The sequence below is a fragment of the Nicotiana tomentosiformis genome, chromosome 10, assembly GCF_000390325.3.
Source record: "Nicotiana tomentosiformis chromosome 10, ASM39032v3, whole genome shotgun sequence".
Lineage (NCBI taxonomy): Eukaryota > Viridiplantae > Streptophyta > Magnoliopsida > Solanales > Solanaceae > Nicotiana > Nicotiana tomentosiformis.
The window spans coordinates 18470186-18492379 of record NC_090821.1 but is presented as its reverse complement, the minus strand read 5'-3'; the positions used below and the strand labels follow the sequence as shown (position 1 = coordinate 18492379).

At 37.8% G+C, this 22194-nt stretch overlaps 2 protein-coding genes across 3 annotated transcripts; one reads left to right on the top strand and one right to left on the bottom strand.

Moving 5' to 3' along the window:
- Nucleotides 1-3203: 3203 nt before the first annotated feature.
- LOC138899832 (uncharacterized) lies at nucleotides 3204-3737 on the bottom strand. Its single transcript, XM_070186529.1, has one exon. It carries the CDS (start codon nucleotides 3735-3737, stop codon nucleotides 3204-3206), a length of 534 nt encoding a protein of 177 aa, XP_070042630.1.
- A 12755-nt stretch (nucleotides 3738-16492) lies between these two features.
- LOC104089331 (protein-L-isoaspartate O-methyltransferase 1-like) lies at nucleotides 16493-20526 on the top strand. Of its 2 annotated transcripts, none has more exons than XM_009594196.4 (4): nucleotides 16493-16698; nucleotides 18034-18304; nucleotides 19643-19807; nucleotides 20109-20526. In XM_009594196.4, exons 1-4 carry the CDS (start codon nucleotides 16693-16695, stop codon nucleotides 20357-20359), a joined length of 693 nt encoding a protein of 230 aa, XP_009592491.1. In that variant the 5' UTR covers nucleotides 16493-16692; the 3' UTR covers nucleotides 20360-20526. The 2 variants fall into 2 exon arrangements, with proteins under 2 accessions (XP_009592491.1, XP_009592490.1); XM_009594195.4 differs by having other exon boundaries at nucleotides 16580-16698; nucleotides 17977-18304.
- Nucleotides 20527-22194: the final 1668 nt, after the last annotated feature.

The following is a 22194-nucleotide window of genomic DNA, read 5'->3' as shown; positions in this document are numbered from 1 at the left end:
GCACGATCGGCCAATCTATCGAGCATTTGATCTAAGAAAGGAAGTGGAAAGTGATCCTTCCTTATGACTTTGTTGAGCTTGTGATAATCCATACACACCCTTCAACCGGTTACCGTTCTTGTAGGAATCAATTCATTATTTTCATTGGTGACCACCATCATGCCTCATTTCTTTGGGACACATTGAATCGGAGAAGTCCATGAACTATCGGAGATGAGGTAGACAACTGTAAGGCCCCGTAAGATTTGGCAAAGGAAAAATAATATTCCGTGGTGCCGAACTGGGCTTACGTGTTTGAGGATTGTATAAATTCTTCGCGGCTCGAATTTTTGGGTTGAACAATGCACTGGAAAGTAAATAAAAATTTTGGGCAGAATAAATGCACTTCTGCGGCCCACTATGCGATCGCAGAATCACTTTGCAGACTGCATAATGGTCGCAAAGTGAGACAGTCTTTTGGGCCATTTTTGATGTCATTTTTTCGGCCCATTATGAAACCGCAAAATCATTTCGCGGTCCACACTCTGATCGCATATCCAACTTTGAGATTTTTTGGAGGGAGGTTCTGCAGTGTATTATGCGACCGCAGAACAGGTCTACGGGCCGTATAATAACTGCAAACCGAGTCAGATTTGCCCAGTTCTGGAGGGCAATTATGCGGCCTATTCTGCGGACCGCATATGCATTATGCGGTCGCATATGCGACCGCATACCCTATTCCGGAGCTTCATTTTTGTGGTTTTTAAACCCGACTCTATTTCGTTAAAACATATGCCATAGTCCATTTTGAGCATATTTCTGATATTCTTAGAGTGAGAAAGAGTTCTTAGAGTGGGGGAGTAACTTTCAACCTATTATCCATCAATTCTTTCTCAATTATTGAAGATTTACAAATAAGTCTTCACCCTAAAGGTAAGAATCTATGCCCCAGCTCTTAATTTCAAAAATTTACTAAAAAAGGGATAATTAGAAAGATAATTATTAGGTATGGGGGTTGTTATCTTGCATGTATGTGTTATCAAATAATGTGGGAAGGTTGTGAGCTAAAAATAGTAAAGAGTGGGTTGTGGGATGGTGGAATCCTCCATAAAAGGACCTTGAAACCTTAATGCATACCTAGTGTTTGATAAAATGCTCAAATGAGCTAGAACCATGATCTTCCTCCTAATTTTTGGTTCAATTTGTTATATTTCTAAAATAGATTGAAGTTACTAAGAATTCTGGATCATTTTAGAGTTTAAGGAAGCTCAATTGAGGTATGTTGGCTAAACCCCCTTCTTCTTAGAATCGAATTCCACGGTGTTCATGTAATTGGTGTAAGTCCCAAATTGATTATTATAGAATTGGCTATCCATAATGTGTTTGTGTTGAAGGATGTATGTTCAATATTTATTCTAAATGCTTCATCATGTCATCTTGCCATTTGAGGATGTGTTCAAATTGTGGAATATGTGTTAAAAGTATTAAGACTTCATGTCAAGATCGAATAAAGGTTGTTATGCCAAATTTTATGAAGAGCCTCTATGTGCCTAAGATTCCCAAATTGATCATATGTGAATTTAATGTCTTGAATGGGAAGCCCTATTGTTGTTGCTAATGATAATGATGTTTGAATGTGGAAAGGGGAACTAGAATTATGAAATACGGTCAACTGCCAAGAATGACTTTATAATTGTGGCCACTAGTGCCAATGAATTGAAAGGATATGAAAGAAGTATGATGTAAGATGATTGACTGAAAAAGGTAATGTCTTGGGTGAGACGGCCTAGTCGATCGGGCCGTGATCGGACGCCATGCCGCACACATGATGGTGACTGTACTGGAAATTATAATAAAATTGTGGTTATGGTTGATGTCCCAAATGAGACAACCTAGCCGATCAGATCGTGATAGGACTCCATGTAAGAATATAGTGGTATTATGAATTGTGGTATATCGGCACTAAAGATCACCCAACCTAATAACATGGAAATTAACTTGAGAACTTATGTGATCCTTACTTGATGTTTTAATATTGTTTGAAGTTATTATTGAATTCTTGACTATTCTCCCTTGTATTATTATTCATTCTATTAAGATGGTGTTTAGTTTTACATACTAGTACTATTCGACAGTACTAACATCCCTTTTGCCGGGGGCGCTGTATCTTTAAATGGATGCAGGTGGTTCCATAGCAGGTAGTGTTGATCAGTGATAGTGGTACATCATTTTCCCAATAGACTTGGTGAGCCCCATTTCATCCTGGGGTCATGTGTTGTATATTTTGTTCATATTATTATAACGTTTTGAGGTATAGTTGGGGCCTTGTCGCCGGCACTATCATAACACTCTTTTGTATCTTTTAGAGGCCCCGTCGACACTATGTGGGTTATACATGGGTGCTAGAAAAGTCAAACAGACTGTGTTGTGTTTTGATCTCTTGTCCCACTCAAATCATAAGAATGTGTTTATCTTGAAACTTAAAAAAAATAATGTAACCAATGAGACGATTTAGTATTGTATATATGATCTTCCAACTGTCTAATTAATGAAATCATGTCTTCTCTTGATCATGGGTGAGTTGGGTAGAAAGTATCTAACAGGATTGCTCGACCGGGTTCACTCGGTTGAGCGCCGGTCGTGCTTCCCGAGGTTGGAGCATAACAACAACCCCGGTATCCAACCACTTGATAATCTCCTTCTTAACAACTTCTTGCATAGCCTTATTGAGTCTTCTTTGATGCATGCAAAAGGCGGGGCTTATACCTCGAATATCCGCCAAGGTCCACCCAATAGCCTTCTTCATCTTTTGTAGCACCGCCAATGTGGAATCTACCTGCACGTTAGTCAAACAAGAGGAAAGAATAACCGGTAAAGTAGAAAAAGGGCCAAGAAATTCATACCGAAGATATGGAGGCAATGGCTTCAACTCCAAGGTATGTGGCTCTTCAATAGAAGGCTTTGTAGGAGGAGTCTTCCTATTTTCAAGATCCAAGGACAATTTCCGGGGTGCATACTTATACGACCCCATTCCTCACAAAGAGTTCATACATTCCATGAAGCCATCCATCTCGTAGTCATAAAAGTTGAGCAGACGGCCTCCAACATATCACCAACATTAATTGTAGTACTTGTATCATCAACTATGACATCGGTCACCAAATCCACAAAAGAACACACCTCATTGCTATTTGGTTTTCGCATAGACTTACACACATAGAATATCACTTTTTCATCACCAACTGGGAAAGTGAGTTCTTAGGCTTCAACATCACAAAGAGCCTTACCCGTAGAAAGGAAAGGTCTCCCAAGAATAATTGGCAATCAACCTCATAATCTATAATAAAATAATCTCCTCGAAGCGTGAATTTATCAACCCGGACCAAAACATCCCCAATCACACCCAACGGCCTTTTCATGGTACGATCGGCCATTTGCAATCTCATAGAAGTGGTTCTTGGTTTCCCAATCTCCAAAGTCTTAAAAACCGAATAGGGCATCAAATTTATACTTGCCCCAAGATCATAAAGAGCTTTAGCAAACTCGGCACTTCCAATTGTACAGGGAACCATGAAAGCACTGGGATCCTCCAACTTAGGAGCCATTGAATGAACAATTGCACTCACTTGATGAGTGACTTTGATGGTCTCAAAATTTATTAACCGCTTCTTTGTCACCAGAACTTTCATAAATTTTGCATAACCGGGCATTTGTTCCAAAGTTTCGACCAATGGTACATTGATTGAAAGACTCTTCATCATTTGAATGAACTTCTTAAATTATTTCTGATCATTTTGCTTGGCAAGTCTTTGAGTGTATGGAGATGGAGGCTTAGGCAATGGTGCCTTTGCCTTTTGCACTACCAGTTCCGGTATGTCTATAATGTGTTCCCTAGACGGGTTCACATCCTCTTAAGTTTCTTCCACACTATCATCAATATCAATCTGAACTTCCTCATTAGGTTGAGAAACATTGTTCGGGATTTCTTCTTCTTGCATCACTTGATCATCATCAACAAGTCGACTTCCACTTGAGGTGGGTGCATTCCCGCCTCTTTCACTTTTTGTGATAACCACCATAGCATGCCCCGTAATGTTACCACCCTTTGGGTTTACCACCGTGTCACTTGGTAGTGCTTCCTTAGGATGAGAATTTAAAGTTTGAGAGATTTGCCCCATTTGAACTTCTAGGTTGCGGATTGATGTGTTGTGTGTATCAAGTTAGGCATCTGAATCGACATTCTTTTCCATCATCGGCTTGAACATACATTAAATATGTCCCATCTCATTGTTTGAAGAGCTTGAACCATGGGAAGGATAAGGAGGTGGGTTGCTCAGTTGTTGATACATTGGGGGCCTTTGAAAACCCGACCCCTGGTTGCCTTGATTGTTACTCCAACCACCTTGAATTTTTCCTTACCAATTTCCTTGGTTGTTTCCACTCAAATTTCCTTGATTGTTGTTGTTATGCCAATTCTCTTGATTGTTAGAATTCCAATTGCCATGATTGTTTTGTGGTCGCCATTGTTGTTGGTTTGGGTATTGGAAGTTGCTTCTTTGCCCTTGAAAATTATTCACATATTGCACTTCCTCCTCTTGCTCATTATAAGAATCATCTTGCTCAAAACCACCATCATCTTGCACATAGTTCTCCAGTCGAGTTAGCACTTGTGGACCCTTAGTCCTCCTCTAGTTCACCAAAACATTCATTCCCTCCATAGCATTAACTTGCTTAGGAGCTTGCACTTGATTTAGTTGGGCCTTTGCTAGTTGAGTCATGGTAGTGGTCAATTCGGCAATGGCTTGCCCATGATTTTGCAATTCTTTGTGAAGGTGGATCATATTCGGATCGCCTTGTGGGACATTGGCCCGGGGTTGCCAAGCCGATGACGTTTCCGCCATCTCATCCAAATTTCACATACCTCCGCATAAGGCGTAATCATAAAGTTCCCACCGGCTAGTTGATTCACTACATATTGGTTGGTTGTGTTAATCCCATGATAAAAGGTTTGTTGTATCATATTTTTTGTCATATCATTGTTGGGACATTCCTTAATCATTGTTCTATAGTGCTCTCATATTTCGTGTAGTGGTTCATTCGGCTCTTGCTTGAATGCCAAGATCTCATCTCGAAGTATAGCCATGTGCCTGGGAGAGAAAAATTTAGCAATGAACTTTTCCGCCAACTCATCTCAAGTGTGAATTGAATGGTTCAGCAATCGTTCCAACCAATCTAATATTTTCCACCGTATAGAGAAGTAAAAAAGCCTTAGCCTCAATGCATCCTCGGAAATATTAGTTTGCTTGCTCCCCCAACATGTATCCATAAAACCCTTCAAATGTTTATAAGCATTTTGAGTAGGAGCACTCGTAAAGAAACCCCATTACTCAAGCAAAGTGAGCATCACATTGGTGATTTGGAAGTTGCCCGCCCTAATACGGGGAAGGACTATTGTACTATCATAACCTTCGTTGGGCAATATCCGATGTGGAGCCGCTCGTGGTAGAGGTGGGGGTGGAACGGGCACATTGTCATGTGGTACCCGAACTCTCCGATTGTCTTGAGGCTCAAGAGGTACCTCCTCTACTTGTTCCTTCTCGCTGTCCTATTCCCCCAAAGGCAAATTTCTGAGATCATTGTTCGCCATGTTTGTACCTATAATTTCTTAAATACATTAGTAATACAGAAGGGAAAGAAGATATTCCAAACTCAAATATATAGCTAACACCATTTTAAATCCCCGACAACGGTGCCAAAAATTGATCCACACTCAATAGTGAGTGGAAACGGTCGTTGGAAGAATAGTACCCAATAAGAGTCGGGGTCGATTTCCACAGGGAGTTTAATATGGGTGTTAGGGTGTACACTTGATGAGAGTAAATGAAATAACTTAATTGCGCTTCTAAATAAGGATTTTGTTTTCTATTTCTAAATTAATACTAACAATTGTAAACTAATGAGAAGAAACTAGAAAGCAAGTAATTGTTTTTGTTATTTTATCAAATGAGTAAAAGGCTTAGGGATGTGACCTTCTTCACCTAGATGTTCGCCTAATATGTTAAGTACCTTAACACTTGTTTTATTGATCGGGGTATATTATAGCTCTCAACTCTAAGTTACCCACTCAATACCTCTCGGTCACAGAGTGATTTTGCCCAATTTGGCTTTCTCATGCCCAAATGGGTATCAAGCTAAATAATTGATATGAGCTCAAGTTGGATTTTTACTATCTCTAGTTCAAACCCTTTAATTAGGCTAGTCAAATCCCCAACTAGCTCAATTTGTTGTTAGCCAAGCTTTTCTAGACTAGGTCCCTCTTTCTCAAGTAAAGACAAAGTCAAAAAGGCATGAATCAATGTTTGCAACCATTAATTTTAAAATTAAAGCATGAACAAGGATAAATAAAAAACACCCAATCATAAACAAGCATTAAATTAAATACCCATAAGGTTCACGCACTAGGATTGGGTCACAACCCTAGTAAATATCTAACTACTCATAGTAGAAAATGAAGAAAGCAAAGAAGAAATACAAATTAAACCCATAATATAAGATTAAAATGATAAACTATGATGTTTTTATCCCAAAATGACCACAAATTTCCTGAAATGGAAAACTACAACGGCTACAGCTGCTAGAACTTCAAAACTTGACCTAAAAATGTAATTCCCGTCTATTTATAGTTGTCCAAAATTCGCTGACAAAAATACCCCTCCGGAGGTTATGCGGCCGCACAATTCCATGTGCGGTCCGTACATGCTTGAATTTGCAGGGAACTGGATTCTGCAGCAGCACAATTTGGTATGCGGCCGCACAATTCTTGTGTGGTCCGCACTTCAGGCAAGGCTTCAGTCTTGGTCATTTACACACTCTCTGAACTTTTTGATTTCTTGTCAGTGCTGACCATGTTCTGCGGCCGCACAAATTGTGTGTGGTCCGCACTTCTTCTTCAAGTACTTCAGGGCTGCTTCATCAGTTCTGCGGTCGCAGAGGGAATTCTGCGGACTGCACTTTTTGTATGCTGCATCCCTTCTTGCCTTGTGAGTCGGAACACTCCTTTTTGAGTCGGATTTGTTCAAAAGAGCCCAAATTTCCAACATTCCTGTAATTTGCACATTTTTATTAGTTTTGGGGACATAAATCAATACTTTCGGACTAAAACAAAAGTAAAAAGGTACTAATAAGTGGTCAAAATCGACACTTATCACAAGACAAGAATGCAAAATTAAAACCCTGATATAACATAGATAGAAGAAACAACAGTGAAAATAAAAACTATACCGCAGCTGCATTGTGCATAGCATTGTTCAACAAACACTCTCCCGAGAGAGTTTGTATTTTCTCCAAATCTTTCTCTGAAGCCAAGGGCTTCAGATATCTAGCAAGCTCCACCGGCCGGGACAACAGATGACATCCGGTGGAAATCGAGAGGGTGACACTCCTCCTCCTTTGTGGATCCTTAGAGGGGGAAGCATGATTTCGCCCGAAATTCCCGTGAACTGGGGACTAGGGGAGGGAGACGTTCTTCTCTCGGGAAACCACGGCCGGTGGAGATGATGTAGCAGTTGCTGGTGGCGAAGGAAGAGTTGGTGAAGAAGGAGATGAAGCTGATGGCATTGAAGGATGAGAAGTGGATGCAGCAATCGCAGTGCTGGTTATTGGTTGCTCGTCAATAGAAGACGGCAGGGACCCGGTACTCAGCCTCATGATACCGGGCACCGCGACTGGGATTCGGAAGCAGGAGTTGGTATTTTCCACCATATCATACTCCCCCTAAAGTGTCAAGGCATCGTCCTCGGTTGGTGTAACTAACTCAACAAATTGAGCAGTTTGTTGAGCTGAGGAAGGTTGTCATCTTCTATGTAGAGAAGCCCCTCCTTGCTGGCTTCTCCATCATCGCCAATCATCACGGTGTCTATAGCCGGCTCGGGCGGGGGAGGGGGGAGGGGGGGTTCATCACCACAACTTTCGGAGACGACTTGGGAGCGGCACTCTTTGCCTTTTTATTTTTTTCCCCCGGCCACGGAGGAACGTCTTCTTTTTGGTTATTTATTCTCCGGCCGGGGACTCCGAGAAGAAGCACTTGCATTAGAAGCAGGCCTGGAGAAACCTATTTGTGTAAAAGCCTCCTGCAGCAGCCTCACCGCATCAGCATGATTAGCCAAAACGTCCTCCCTGGGGACGACAATTGAGCCTTGGGGTAGACCTGAATTCAACAGGAGAGAAAGGTTAAACAACTTCCTTATGTGAAAGGTAAAAACAAGATGAGTTCGACTTACCATGATATTTGGCCTTCCACCCATATTTAAGGGCCAGCTCTTTCACGTGGGGATCTCGGCGTAGTAACGTCCAAAATTTTCTGGACACACTGGTCCAAGCCTTCAACCCTAGGTGGTACCCACAGAGTCACTAAAATAAGCGAAAGAAGAAGGGTCAATAACAATATGGAATGATATTTAATAGAAGGAAAGACAAATGGAGAACTTACGAGTGCGGTTCCATAATTCCAGAAAGGATGAAGCCGTGGACAGAATGATGTCACTGGTGGTGACTACAACGAACCGTTTTATCCACCCACGGTCGTAGTCATCATCCACGCTGGATAGAAGAGCATGATGGCCACGCTTGCTGAAATTTATCATTCCCCGCAGAAGATCTTGGGGGAATAAAGGTTCATCAATCGAGCTAGGGTTAGCTCCTCGCCCGTCTCCTGGCACAGACGCCGAGACAAGCGACTATTCTCCACACAGAAGGACTTACTTATGCCAAGCATACCTGGTAGCGGATGTAGAACTCCACGATGACGGAGTCAAGCTCTCCACTCAAAGAGAACGACCCCAAAGTGAAGGGATACGTATAAAAATACGTAAAATCCTTCTTGGGTAAGGTTATCCACTCCGCCAGGTCAGGGGTGATAATGTCTAAATCTTGACAATGGCAGTCTTCCTTCACAGCATGAATATTAGAAGGACGGATGGAAGAAGGATATACGCTAACGGCCCACGTACGAGGGTGAGCGGAAGGATACTTCTCTTCAAAGTCTTTAGTTGTGATAAGACTCTTTGGGATGATAAAGCTCACCGTAGGAGGAGGAGCGTCATCAGCTTTACCTTTGTTCTTTAAGGAACTGGGGTTTCTGGAAGAAGAGGCCATTTTTTATCAAAAAAGGAGGAAAGATTTCTCTCAGGAAAAAGGTTAAAGAAAGCTTGAAGACAAAGTACGAGTTGATTAAAGAGAGTTGGAGAAAGTTTGAAGAATTATGAAGTGTAAATGAAGAAGGTTGATGCGTATAAGTAAAGGAATAGGCGGCTAAAATCTTGGCCTTAATTACCTTGATAACCGGGAAAAGTGATGCTGAATCATAGGATGACGCGTGTTCTGGGCATTAAATGTGGAGAGACATGCGTCTAATCAACCGTCAGAAACTTTTCAGACTGTGTCAGAGAATTTCCCGCCAAGAAAGGTACCTCTACCAACTTTCTGGTGACACAAAGTTATGCCACCGAAAAGCAGGGGGACTATCTGTATGGGATAAAATATGTTCATACTTAATGATCGCATGAGAAAACGACATGTGGAACCGAAGATAGAAGATATCCAAACCCGAAGGCAATAATCTCGCTTGTCATCGGAGAGAATGATACTCATAAAGACAAAATAAATGCCACCATCTGGTAGCATTCAATGAAGAATATTCTACAGTATTAAGTGCATAATCTGTTATAGAGAATATGGCACTCACTGCCCACCATTACACATTTTTCAATGGCCCTCATAATTGTCATTAAAGAGGAGCTTAATCCTAGGACCTTGTTCCCTACGTATAACTATAAATAGTGAGCTCTATCATCATTATAGGGACATGAATTTTCTGACAAGCATATACTATACTTCATCAAAAGCTCAAATAACATTTTACTTTCTTGCTTATTTGCACTGTTCTTATTGCTCCTGGTAGCTCTGCTCCCGGTAGCTCTACGCCCGGAACCAAGATATCTGCCGTTTATTTCAATTTTAAGGCTAAGTCTTATATTTCTGTCTAATTCATGTGTTATTTCTGGATCAAATTAATTCACTTATATATAAATCACATATAAATTCAACTGTATCGTTTTACGGGTAAACATTTTCATGATGTCATGCACTAATAATATGAAGAATAAACTTGCAATATTATAAAGAAAAAGTAATATACAAGGTAATATTATTATATAAAAAGATAGGGTAAAGGATAAACTAAGATTATTTATTTAATAATATAAAAGGGCAAGATGAGAGAAAATAAAAAGGGTAACGATGCGATCACACCAAATCGGTCGTTTTATAAAGTGGCACTTTTTGCCATTACGTAAGGGCGGATTTAACGATACAATAAAATAAAATTGAAGTAACAATCAAAACAAACATTGTATTTAAAGTAACAATACGATACAACATAATAAGTAACAATCATGAAAACAAGCTGTTAACATTTTTTTCCCTTTGTTTTAGTGGTAGACCCATGTTTTAAAAATCCCAACCAATTGTATGCTCATCTTATTTTCGATTGTGTTGAACTAAGGCTCCTAGAGCTTAAATTATAAGGAAGAGGCTGTTATAAAATAAAGACTGTAAAGTAAAGACAAGTATAGAGAGAAACTGATATATTATTCAAACTTCAAACTTATGTACATAATAAACTGAATTCTCCTCTATTTATAGAAGAAAGGAAGTTGCTGTGTAAGCTGCTGTGTAAGCTGCTTGTAAGCTGCTGTATAAGTTGCTTGTAAGCTGCTACTCTAAGTTGTTGTGCCAGATATAGATAATCTTCTACCATGGGTAATATTTATCCATAACGGAGTACCGAAAGGATAAGCTTCTTCAGGAGGCTTATTTCCAATAGAGTACTAAATAGATAAACATATTTACAATGAAGTCTCATATGGATAAGCTTCTTCAGGAAGCTTATTTACAATGGAGTGCTAAATGAACATCCATAATATATATATTTATAACACTCCCCCTTGGATATTCATTAAAAGATAATATGCCTCATTAAAATCTTACTAGGAAAAAATCCCGTGGGGAAAAATCCTAGTGAAGGAAAAAGAGTACACATATTTAGTAATACGCATTGCTAGCTGGCTCATTAAAAACCTTATAAGGAAAACCCTGTGGGAAAAAACCTTAGTAAGGAAAAAAGAGTACATCGCGTATTTTACTCCCCCTGATTAAAACTTTATTTTAAATATTTAAGTCTCTGCATTCCAATATTGTATACCATCTTCTCAAAAGTTGAAGTTGGTAAAGATTTAGTGAATAAATCTGTCGGATTGTCACTTGAACAAATTTATTGCACATCAATGTCACCATTTTTCTGAAGATCGTGTGTGTAGAATAATTTTAGTGAAATGTGCTTCGTTCTATCTCCTTTTATAAATCCTCCCTTCAATTGGGCTATGCATCCAGTATTGTCTTCGTATAAAATTGTGGGTCTTTTCTCACATTCCAAACCATATTTTTCTCGAATAAAATGAATTATTGATCTCAACCATACGCATTCCCTACTTGTTTCATAAATAGCTATTATTTCAGCATGATTTGAAGAAGTAGCAACAATAGATTGCTTTGTGGAGCGCCATGATATGATAGTACCTCCACATGTAAAAACGTACCCGATTTGAGATCTAGCTTTATGGGGATCAGATAAATAACCTGTATCTGCATAACCAACAAGATCTGCACTATCTTTGTTAGCATAAAACAAACTCATATCAAGAGTTCCCTTTAAATATCGCAATATATGCTTAATCCCGTTCCAATGTCTCCGTGTAGGAGAAGAACTATATCTTGCTACTAAATTAACAGAAAATGCTATGTCAGGCCTTGTAGCATTAGCAAGATACATTAGTATACCAATTGCACTGAGATAGGGTACTTCAGGACCAAGGAGTTCCTCATCCTCTTATGGAGGTCGGAACAAATCTTTATTCACTTCAAGTGATCGAACAACCATTGGTGTACTCAATGGGTGCGCTTTGTCCATGTAAAAGCGTTTTAAGACCCTTTCTGTATAGGCAGATTGATGGATAAAGATCTCGTCTGCTAAATGTTCAATTTGCAGACCAAGACAAAGTTTTGTCTTTCCAAGATCTTTCATCTCAAATTCTTTCTTAAGATATTCAATTGCCTTTTGGAGCTCTTCTGAAGTTCCAACAAGATTTATGTCATCAACATAAACAGCAAGTATAACAAATTTTGAAGCCAGTTTCTTTATAAAAATACATGGACAAATAATATCATTTATGTAACCCTCTTTCAGCAAATATTCACCGAGGCGATTATACCACATGCGCCCATATTGCTTTAGACCGTATAAAGATCTTTGTAATCTGATTGAGTACATTTCCCGAGATTTTGAATATGCTTCAGGCATTTTAAATCCTTCATGGATTTTCATGTAAATTTCATTATCAAGTGACCTGTACAGATAAGCTGTAACCACATCCATTAGATGTATTTCAAGCCTTTCACGTAAGGCTAAACTGATGAGATATCGAAATGTTATGGAATCCATAACTGGTGAATATGTTTCTTCATAATCGACTCCAGGTCGTTGTGGGAATCCTTGTGCAACAAGGCGAGCCTTGTATCTTTCAACTTCATTTTTATTATTCCTTTTTCGCACAAAAAACCATTTATGACCAACTGGCTTTATACCACCAGGTGTTTGGACTACTGGTCTAAAGACCTCTCTTTTAGCAAGTGACTTCAATTCTGAATCAATTGACTCTTGCCATTTTGGCCAATTAGATTTTTGTCGACATTCTTCGACAGATTGGAGTTCAAGATTCTCACTATCTTGCATAATGTTAAGTGCAACATTATATGCAAAAAATATTATCCACCACTATTTCAGATCGATTTAAATTAATCCCATCGCCAGTAGAACTTATTAAAAGTTCCTCACTCACTTGAGTCTCGGGTTCATTGATTTCTTCAGGAATCTCAGAACTAATCAGATCTTGGGTCTCTTCAGGAGATCCCTTCATAATATCATTTTGATCATTTGTCGATTTTCTTTTTCTAGGATTTCGATCCTTAGAACACAAAGGTCTATCACACTTCAGGCGTGCTTTAGGTTCACTAGATCTCATGCTTATAGATGGTCCTACTGGGATATCAATTCGGATAGGCACATTCTCTGCATGGATATGCGACTTAGTTATCCTTTTCAAATCAGTAAATGCGTCTGGCATTTGATTTGCTATATTCTGTAAATGAATGATCTTCCGGACCTCCTGATTACATATAGTGGTACGTGGATCAAAGTGAGATAATAATGAAACTTTTCACACAATTTCTCTTTTGATTTCCTTTTTCTCTCCCCCTAATTGTGAAAAATTTGTTTTATCAAATCGAAAATCTGCAAATCGAGCAGTAAATAAATCTCCTGTCAATGGTTCAAGATAGCGAATAATAGAGGGTGATTCAAACCCAATATATATTCCTAACCTTCTTTGGGGGCCCATCTTACTGCGCTGTGGTGGTGCTACTGGCACATATACAGCACATCTAAAAATTCATAGATGGCAATATTTGGTTCATGACCAAAAACTAATTGTGACGGAGAATATTTATTATAATGTGTTGGTCTAAGACGGATAAGTGATGCTGCTTGCAAGATAGCATGGCCCCAAACAGTAGTGGGTAATTTTATTTTCATAAGTAGTGGTCTTGCTATCAATTGCAGTTGTTTAATAAATGACTCTGCAAGGGCATTTTGAGTATGAACATAAGCCACAGGATATTCAACTTTTATTCCAACTGATAGACAGTAATTATCAAAAGCTTGAGATGAGAATTTTCCAACATTATCAAGGCGAATAGCCTTTATAAGATAATCTGGGAATTGTGCCCTTAATCGAATTATTTGGGCTAATAACTTTGCAAACTCCAGGTTGCGAGATGATAGTAGGGACACATGAGACCATCTTGAAGATGCATCTATTAGGACCATAAAATATCTAAACAGCCCACTTGGTGGGTGAATAGGTCCACATATATCTCTATGTATACGTTCTAAAAAGGCAGGGGACTCAATGCCAACCTTCATTTGTGATGGTCTAGTGATCATTTTGCCTTGATAACAAGCATCACAAGAAAATTCATCATTTGTAAGAATCTTCAGGTTCTTTAATGGATGCCCACTCGAATTTTCAATAATTCGTCTCATCATTATTGATCCACGATGGCCCAAACGGCCATGCCAAAGCACAAAATTATTTGAATCAGTAAACTTCTGATTTACGATAGAGCGTGCTTCAACTGTACTAATCTTTGAATAGTATAAGCCAGAAGATAAAGTTGGTAACTTTTCTATAATGCATTTCTGGCCAGAAATATTCTTTGTAATACAAAGATATTCCATGTTCATTTTATCTATTGTCTCAACATGATACCCATTTCGGCAGATATCTATAAAACTCAACAAGTTTCTTCGGGACTTGAAGGAGAACAATGCATTGTCGATAATAAGCTTTGTTTCCTTAGACAGAAATACAATAGCTCTTCCGGAGCCTTCAATCAAACTTATATTACCAGAAATTGTTGAAATATTTATTTTTTCCTTATGCAAATAAGAAAAGTATTTCTGATCTTTGAATATGGCATGAGTTGTTCCACTATCAATTACATAAATATCTTCATGATTGGTCTTTGATCCAAACATAATTTGAGGATTATCCATATTCTTCAAAATGACATAAACCAAATAAATATGATAGTAAACATCATTTTCAAAGCATAACTTTTATTTATGTACAACAATTACATAACCATACTATCTACTACAAATAACAAAAATTAAAATATTTATATTTCTACAGATTCACTACTGATCACATGACTTGTTTCTCCTTCTGGGAGTACAAAATAATCAGCTACATCCAAATGTATGAAGTCTAAATTATATTCAGAAATAAATTTTGCTTCAGCATTTTTCTCTGTCTTCTTTAGGGAGGCTTGATACAGCTCAACCAGATGCTTTGGCGTACGACATGTACGTGACCAGTGCCCTTTTCCTCCACATCTATAGCATGCATTTTCTGGCTTTGCTGCTTGCACCGCTTCATGCTTTTGTTCCTTCCTTTTCCACTGCTGGTGGTGAGGAGGGTTCTTTGGTGCATTGTTATTACCACGATTAGAGTTTCCTCCCCGACCACGGCCATGACCACGACTGGGGCCACGTCCTCTTCCACGCTTAGCTTGGTGGAAGTTCGTCTCATTTACTTCAGGGAATGGACAAGAACCAGTAGGTCGGCTTTCATGGTTTTTCATTAATAGCCCATTATGTTGCTCGGCTACAAGAAGATGTGAGATAAGTTCAGAATACTTTTTGAATCCCATCTCTCGATATTGCTGCTGCAGGAGCATATTCGAGGCATGAAAAATGGTGAAAGTTTTCTCCAACATATCATGATTAGTAATATTGTCACCACATAGTTTCAATTGGGAAATAATTCTGAACATAACAGAATTATACTCACTGATAGATTTAAAATCTTGTAGCCTTAGATGAGTCCAATCATAACATGCCCGTGGAAGAACGACCATCTTCAGGTGGTCATATCTATCTTTCAAATTATTCCACAGTATGACTGGATCTTTAACAGTAAGATATTCCATTTTCAGGCCCTCATCAAGGTGATGGCGTAGGAATATTATTGCTTTGGCACGGTCTTGGTTTGATGCCTGATTTTTATCTTTGATGGTGTCTGCTACACCCATCGCATCAAGATGAATTTCGGCATCAAGCACCCAAGACATGTAGCTTTTTCCCGATATATCCAGGGTTACAAACTCAAGTTTAGAAAGATTTGACATTATTTAGAAAAAGAAAGTCCGTACCTCTGATACTTTCAAAGTATTTTCTCGAGATGGCAGAGTCTCGTGTTGATAACGTGTTATAAAATAAAAACTGTAAAGTAAAGACAAGTATAGAGAGAAACTGATATATTATTCAAACTTCAAACTTATGTACATAATGAACTGAATTCTCCTCTATTTATAGAAGAAAGGAAGCTGCTGTGTAAGCTGCTTGTAAGCTGCTACTCTAAGTTGTTGTGCCAGATATAGATAATCTTCTACCATGGATAATATTTATCTATAACGGAGTACCGAAAGGACAAGTTTCTTCAGGAGGCTTATTTCTAATAGAGTACTAAATAGATAAATATATTTACCGCAGAATCTTATATGGATAAGTTTTTTCAGAAAGCTTATTTACAATGAAGTACTAAATGAATATCCATAATATAATATATTTATAACATAGGCAATACTTATTCGTTCACGAACAATAGTTACCCATGACTTTTCGTATTTATTGAATTGCCTTGAATTCCTATCTGATAGGTATCCGATGAGTCATATTTTATAGTTAAATAAATTGAGTTGAGTTGATAGGTATCCAACAGGTGTTGGTGCGAAAAAGCTAAATTAATTAAGGTGAGACACAACAGAGAGTGAAGATGCCGTGTTTAGTGTTGTTGCAATCTCTACCAGCAATTGCATGTGGTTTCCTCTATCGTGCGCCTCTAAAGTGTATTCCCATAACCTTCAGTCGCCACCTCTATAGCCATCAACTACCATCTCCTCTTCAGTCTTCTCCTCCCCACTTCCTCTTCCTTCTCTCGTCTCCGTAATCCTAAAATCTTCCCTCTCTTCTCCTGGATGGAGGTACACACATTCCCTCTCTCTCCTCTTTTCATGTCTTAATAATAAATTTAAATTATTATAATAGTTGCTTGCTTTACTTGAAAGTATCTTTGATAATGTTACAAAAATTCATATTTAGTATATTGAGGTTATCTCGGTGTCAATATTGATATTGTGATAAACCATCTTTTCCAACTTACCTTATTGGTTAGTTTGATTTTTTGCCCTTTAGTATTGAAATAATTAGTAAATCTTGAAGTATTTACTCTTTTGTTTAGTTCTTAGTTGTGGATTTGTAGTTTTAGCTGTTAGAGTTGATGTATGTAATATTTGTGTTTACTAAAGAATTGTTTGTTTAATTCTTGGGTTGTTAATCAGTTGTTCAGTTCTTAGTTACTGAAGAACTCTAAAAAGTCATTAGAGTTTAATTAGAATTATTTCTAGATTATTAATGTATTGAGAGTTCATGCATATTAAACTGATTAGAACTTTAACTTATTTCAGTTTTAAAATCCAATGAAGTTTAACATTTATAATTTGCATATTTTTTTCCTATAACGCCAAAACAAGTAGCTTTAGACGAGAGCTTGTCTTGAGGCTGCTTTATGAAATGATAAATAGAGTACCGGACAAAATTCGCTTGTCATGCTTGATGTTGCCTGATCTGCGTTGCTATGAGCTGCCATCACAGTTTTACCTCAAGTCTCTGGCCATACCTTCTTGCCTAAGTATGCCACTAAGAGTAATGAGTTATTTGTATGGCTTTATACTCACTTTTGCTTGTATGGTTTAAGGGTTCTTCCCTTGAAATTATTTCCTAAACTTCAGTAGTTCTAATTCAGTAACTGGATGGTAGCTCATTTCAATCAATGTACCACTTGCAACCCAAGTCCTTGATTAGCAAGGGCCAAGTGGTATTAGCAAATAAGGTTAATTAAAGCAGACTTCTTCTTCTCTGACTATGTGACCTGATAATTTTCTTAAATTCCTACTAAAGCACCTCGCCGTAAGTCATAAGCTGTTATTGCCACCTTTTTAGGTTCTTTTTGAATTTTTTTCCTAATATGAAAAAGAGAGAAGATATGATGATAATATGGCTGATAATTTGTGTAGGATGTACTTGAATAGTAATAAACTGTGGCTATGTATTTATTCCGTTCAGCCAAAGGGAAGTTGGATCTACTCAATGCATCGTCCTACCCACTTAATCATACATCCAATGTTATTATATCTTGACACTGTAGTTATGATGTCTTATTTACTGTGTATTCTTTCTCCTTCCCGTTCAACCTTGAACAGGTCAGGAGATTGGCCAATGTATCTCTCATCACAATCTTGTTTTGTGTCTGTCAACAGCAATATTGGAGTGGAACTGCAATTAGCAGAAACAAGGGAATGATTGAGCAGTTGGAGAGATATGGAGTGATCAGATTTGAGAGAGTAGTGGAAGTAATGAAAACTATCGACAGGGCTTTATTTGTACCCGAGGGAACCCCAGCTTATGTTGATAGCCCCGCGAGTATAGGTTACAATGCCACTATTTCAGCACCTCATATGCATGCTATGTGTCTTCAATTATTGGAGGACAAGTTGCAGCCGGGCATGCATGCTCTTGATGTCGGTTCAGGTGATTTTCGACATCACTATTCCTGCAATCTCTTAGCAAATTGTTACTGTTTCTTTCACTATTGGTGGGAAGGTATTAAGAGGGATGTCTCTGAGTATGTGGCTAAATGTGTGTCTTTCATATTCAACTGCTAAGTCATTATTGTAATTGGCTTTACGAGGAATAAGAAATCGCTATTTACAAGCTCTAGAAGCATGGGGTTTATTACCATAAGTAGCATTTTTTTTACATGGTGGGTGACAGAAGTGACACCATCGGATGCAGTTGATACGGAAAATAGTCGCTGCTTATTGATTCTGAGTTTTCTAGACTTGGTTGATTCCATGATTCCGGGAGATCCAGCCGTAGTTGGATTGAGAATGAACCATCTTCAAACTTTTTCCTCTTATTTCCCCAAATTATCTATGTTTTGTTTGCATGTCATGCAGATATAGGATAACAATTTGACACTTATACCAGCTCCATTGGCTCTTTTAATTTGAAAATAAATTCTATGTTGATGTTGAACATATATTTCAGACAATGTAAATGTCTCTCGTGAATTGTAATTGCCCTCACTGCAATGATAAGGGGTTGATAATTGCTACTCCCCCTCTTTCAATTTATGTGGCATAGTTTGACTGGCATGGAGTTTAATTAAGAAAGAAAGACATATAGAACCTATGATCTTAAAATGCCATGAGCTTTCTGTAGCTATTAAAGCATGTTATTAAGGATAAAATGGAAAGTTTAAAGTTAAAATTCTTTCGAAGTATAGATAGGTGACATTTCTTTTTTGGAACAGATTAAGAAGAAAACAGTGCACATAAAATGGAGTGGAGGGAGTTTTTTGTAGTTTGTTGTATAGACCTCTTGGAGGGAACTCAGGGAAGATCTGAGGATGTTTGATTGTAGGAAGTATCAGTAGAAAGCTTGTTGAATAATATATTTAAACATCCTGACCAACTAGATTTTTGAATCTATGGACCATCCAGTTTATGAAGTCTTAAGCTATTATTTAAAAGCTTTAAGCTAGTTTTGCCTGCTAAAAGGATAGGTTGGTGTACTTTAGGTTAGCTTAGCTAAGGGTGAAATTACCTTGTTTTTCATCAATCAAGCAATGGTTTAGAGTGCTGAACTTTGTACCTTGATTGAACTGTTTCACAGCCGGTGTGCATCTTAAAATTTCTCTTCCTCATATCCTCTTTGGTGGTGATGTCTATTTCTCATTCCTTATTTTTATTCTTTTTGGCGTTCGTTAAGTGCCAGTAAATCTATGTTGATGTGGTTATTATGACTGTGTGGATGCTGATTTTACATGGCACTTAGACTGGCTTCTGAATAGCTTGTTTCCTGTAGGAACTGGGTATCTCACAGCATGTTTTGCACTAATGGTTGGACCAAAAGGTCGAGCTGTTGGTGTTGAACATATCCCGGAGTTACTTGCATGGTCAATCAAGATTGTTGAACAAAGTGCAGCAGCTCCCTTACTGAAAGACGGCTCCCTCTCACTGCATGTTGGTGGTATGGTTTATAGCTTTGTATTTCCAGCAGGAAGCGTAAGAATTGAGAAATATACTACAACTTAAACCAAGTCTAAAGAATGTTGTCTCTCTTTATGGATCACAACTAAAGAACTGTCAATAGTCAATATTTATTCTTACATGTACTGATCATAACAAAACATAAAAGACATTCCGAACTATTAAAAAAAAAACATATATAAGTTCTAAGAAATTTTAGATGTTTCTTAACGTTATTTCTTAGTTTCTACTTTGACTATTTTCCCTGGATAAGTTGATGGGATTTATGTGTATTATAACAGATGGGAGGAAGGGTTGGTCAGAGCATGCACCCTACGATGCTATTCACATCGGAGCAGCAGCGGGTGATATTCCTCAAGATCTCATAGATCAGTTGAAGCCTGGAGGAAGGATGGTGATTCCAGTGGGAACTTTTTTTCAACACCTACAGGTTATAGACAAGAATTCAGATGGTTCGATCAGCAGTCGAAGTGAGACTTCTGTCCGTTATGTTCCTCTCACTAGTCGGGATTCACAGTTAGAGGGCCTGTAAATTCAGCTGTTCGCATGTGATGGTAATAGTCATAGTTTACTGTGTATAACTAATTCTTCTTTTTTCTGCTTTCTTTTGTACAGCTCTGCGAACCCTTAGAAATTAGAATGATGAATCAATGTATGAAATGATGCTGTTTTAGTTTCTATTTAGATTTCTCATACTAAGACAGTCTTGTGCATACAATATTTCATATGGTGATGTTGAATCGAAAAGCCCCTTGGTTACTTGGCATGAAAATGAAAACATAAAAATACAAGGGAACATTTCAGGAACTTCCCTTCAATATGTTGCTGCCCAAGGAACCTAAAATGGAAGTGCGAAATATTTGAGATTAGCCGATCTGGGAGTTCAATCTCTTGAGCTGGATTTCAAGTGCTTTTGGATATAAAGTTGGTTGCTAAACCTGAAACTATGCACTGCAGCAAGATTATCTTCATCATGCCTTGGAAATTGTGGAAGATGAGATGTGCTCTAAGATTATACTGAAATGAGATAGAGACTGCTTAACAGAAGATATATGCAAATGTGGGACTTTTGTAACTTCGCTTGAAGATGCAGGGAAGGATATGCTATCATCCGGGCAACATAGGTACACAAAGGTGTTACTTAACAGTCGGACAATGAAGTGAGATGAAGACCATAATGGAATTAGAGTTCAAATCCCAACAGAAACAAAAAAAAATTGCCAGATAATTTCTTTCGATTTGCGTAAGTTCTGGTGAATAGAGTTATCGTATCGTACATGTACTAGTGGAAGACAGTAGGTACTTAGTGTAATAGTCAAAATTGTATTCAAGCTAATGGGGACACCAGTGTTTTAAAAGGCTTTTCTGAGACTCGCCCCTTTAAAAGGCTTTTATGGGACTCGCCTCGGGGCTCGCCCCGGAGCGGGGCAGTATCAAAACGCCTTGAGACTCATATGTGAGACTTAGTTCTGTGAGGTTTACGCCCCCAAGCGCCCGACTGTGCGCCCTAAACACGCCTAACGCTCAAAGCTCGGGACTCGCGTAACAGTTCTTATGCAAATCATGTGTTAAATTCACTAATTAGCATTGTTGACTCTCAATATTCTTTAACAAATAAATTATTAAATATTTTTTTATCTATAGGAATATGAAAATTGTGAACAACTCAAATAACGAACCATAATATTGTATATTTACTAATTGAGAACATCGAGAGGGTGAATATCATTTGAATATTTCTTTTGAAAATAGATAACCCAAATTTATATATTTACTTGATATATCTTCATGTCTTAGTTCTATGTCTCTTCAAATTATCATGCATTTATTATTTTACTATTTAAAAATAACTTTATATTTACTCATGAAGGAGTAATATTTTAAATTACAGTGTTGATAAAATTTATTGAGTTTTTAAAGAGGTAAAATATGCAATTTGATAATATTTTTTAAGAAATTATAATTTTTAATTGCTTGAAAGTTAAGACGTTGTAGTTAATTTATATTTCATAGTAAATTTAACAATATTGCATTATTTAAACTTGTAAAACATGCTAGATATTTTATTTTGTATGAGTTTCTTTAAAAAAAAATTAGTTTTCTTGAACTTTTAATATATCTTTTATATTTTATTTTTGTTATAGTGCTTTATTATTAATTTATAAATTTCAAAAAGTAAAGATCTGTCGGCCTGTAATTGTATTAGGTAAAACGCTCCGCCTTTTAAAACACTGATGGACACCACCATTATGCGAAAAAAAATATTTTAGCAGCCAGCGAATACTAAAAAAGAAAAAGCTCTGGTGAAGTTGAATAGAAGAGCACCAATATAGTCTATGTTTACTGGTTTAATCTAGCAACTGGAGA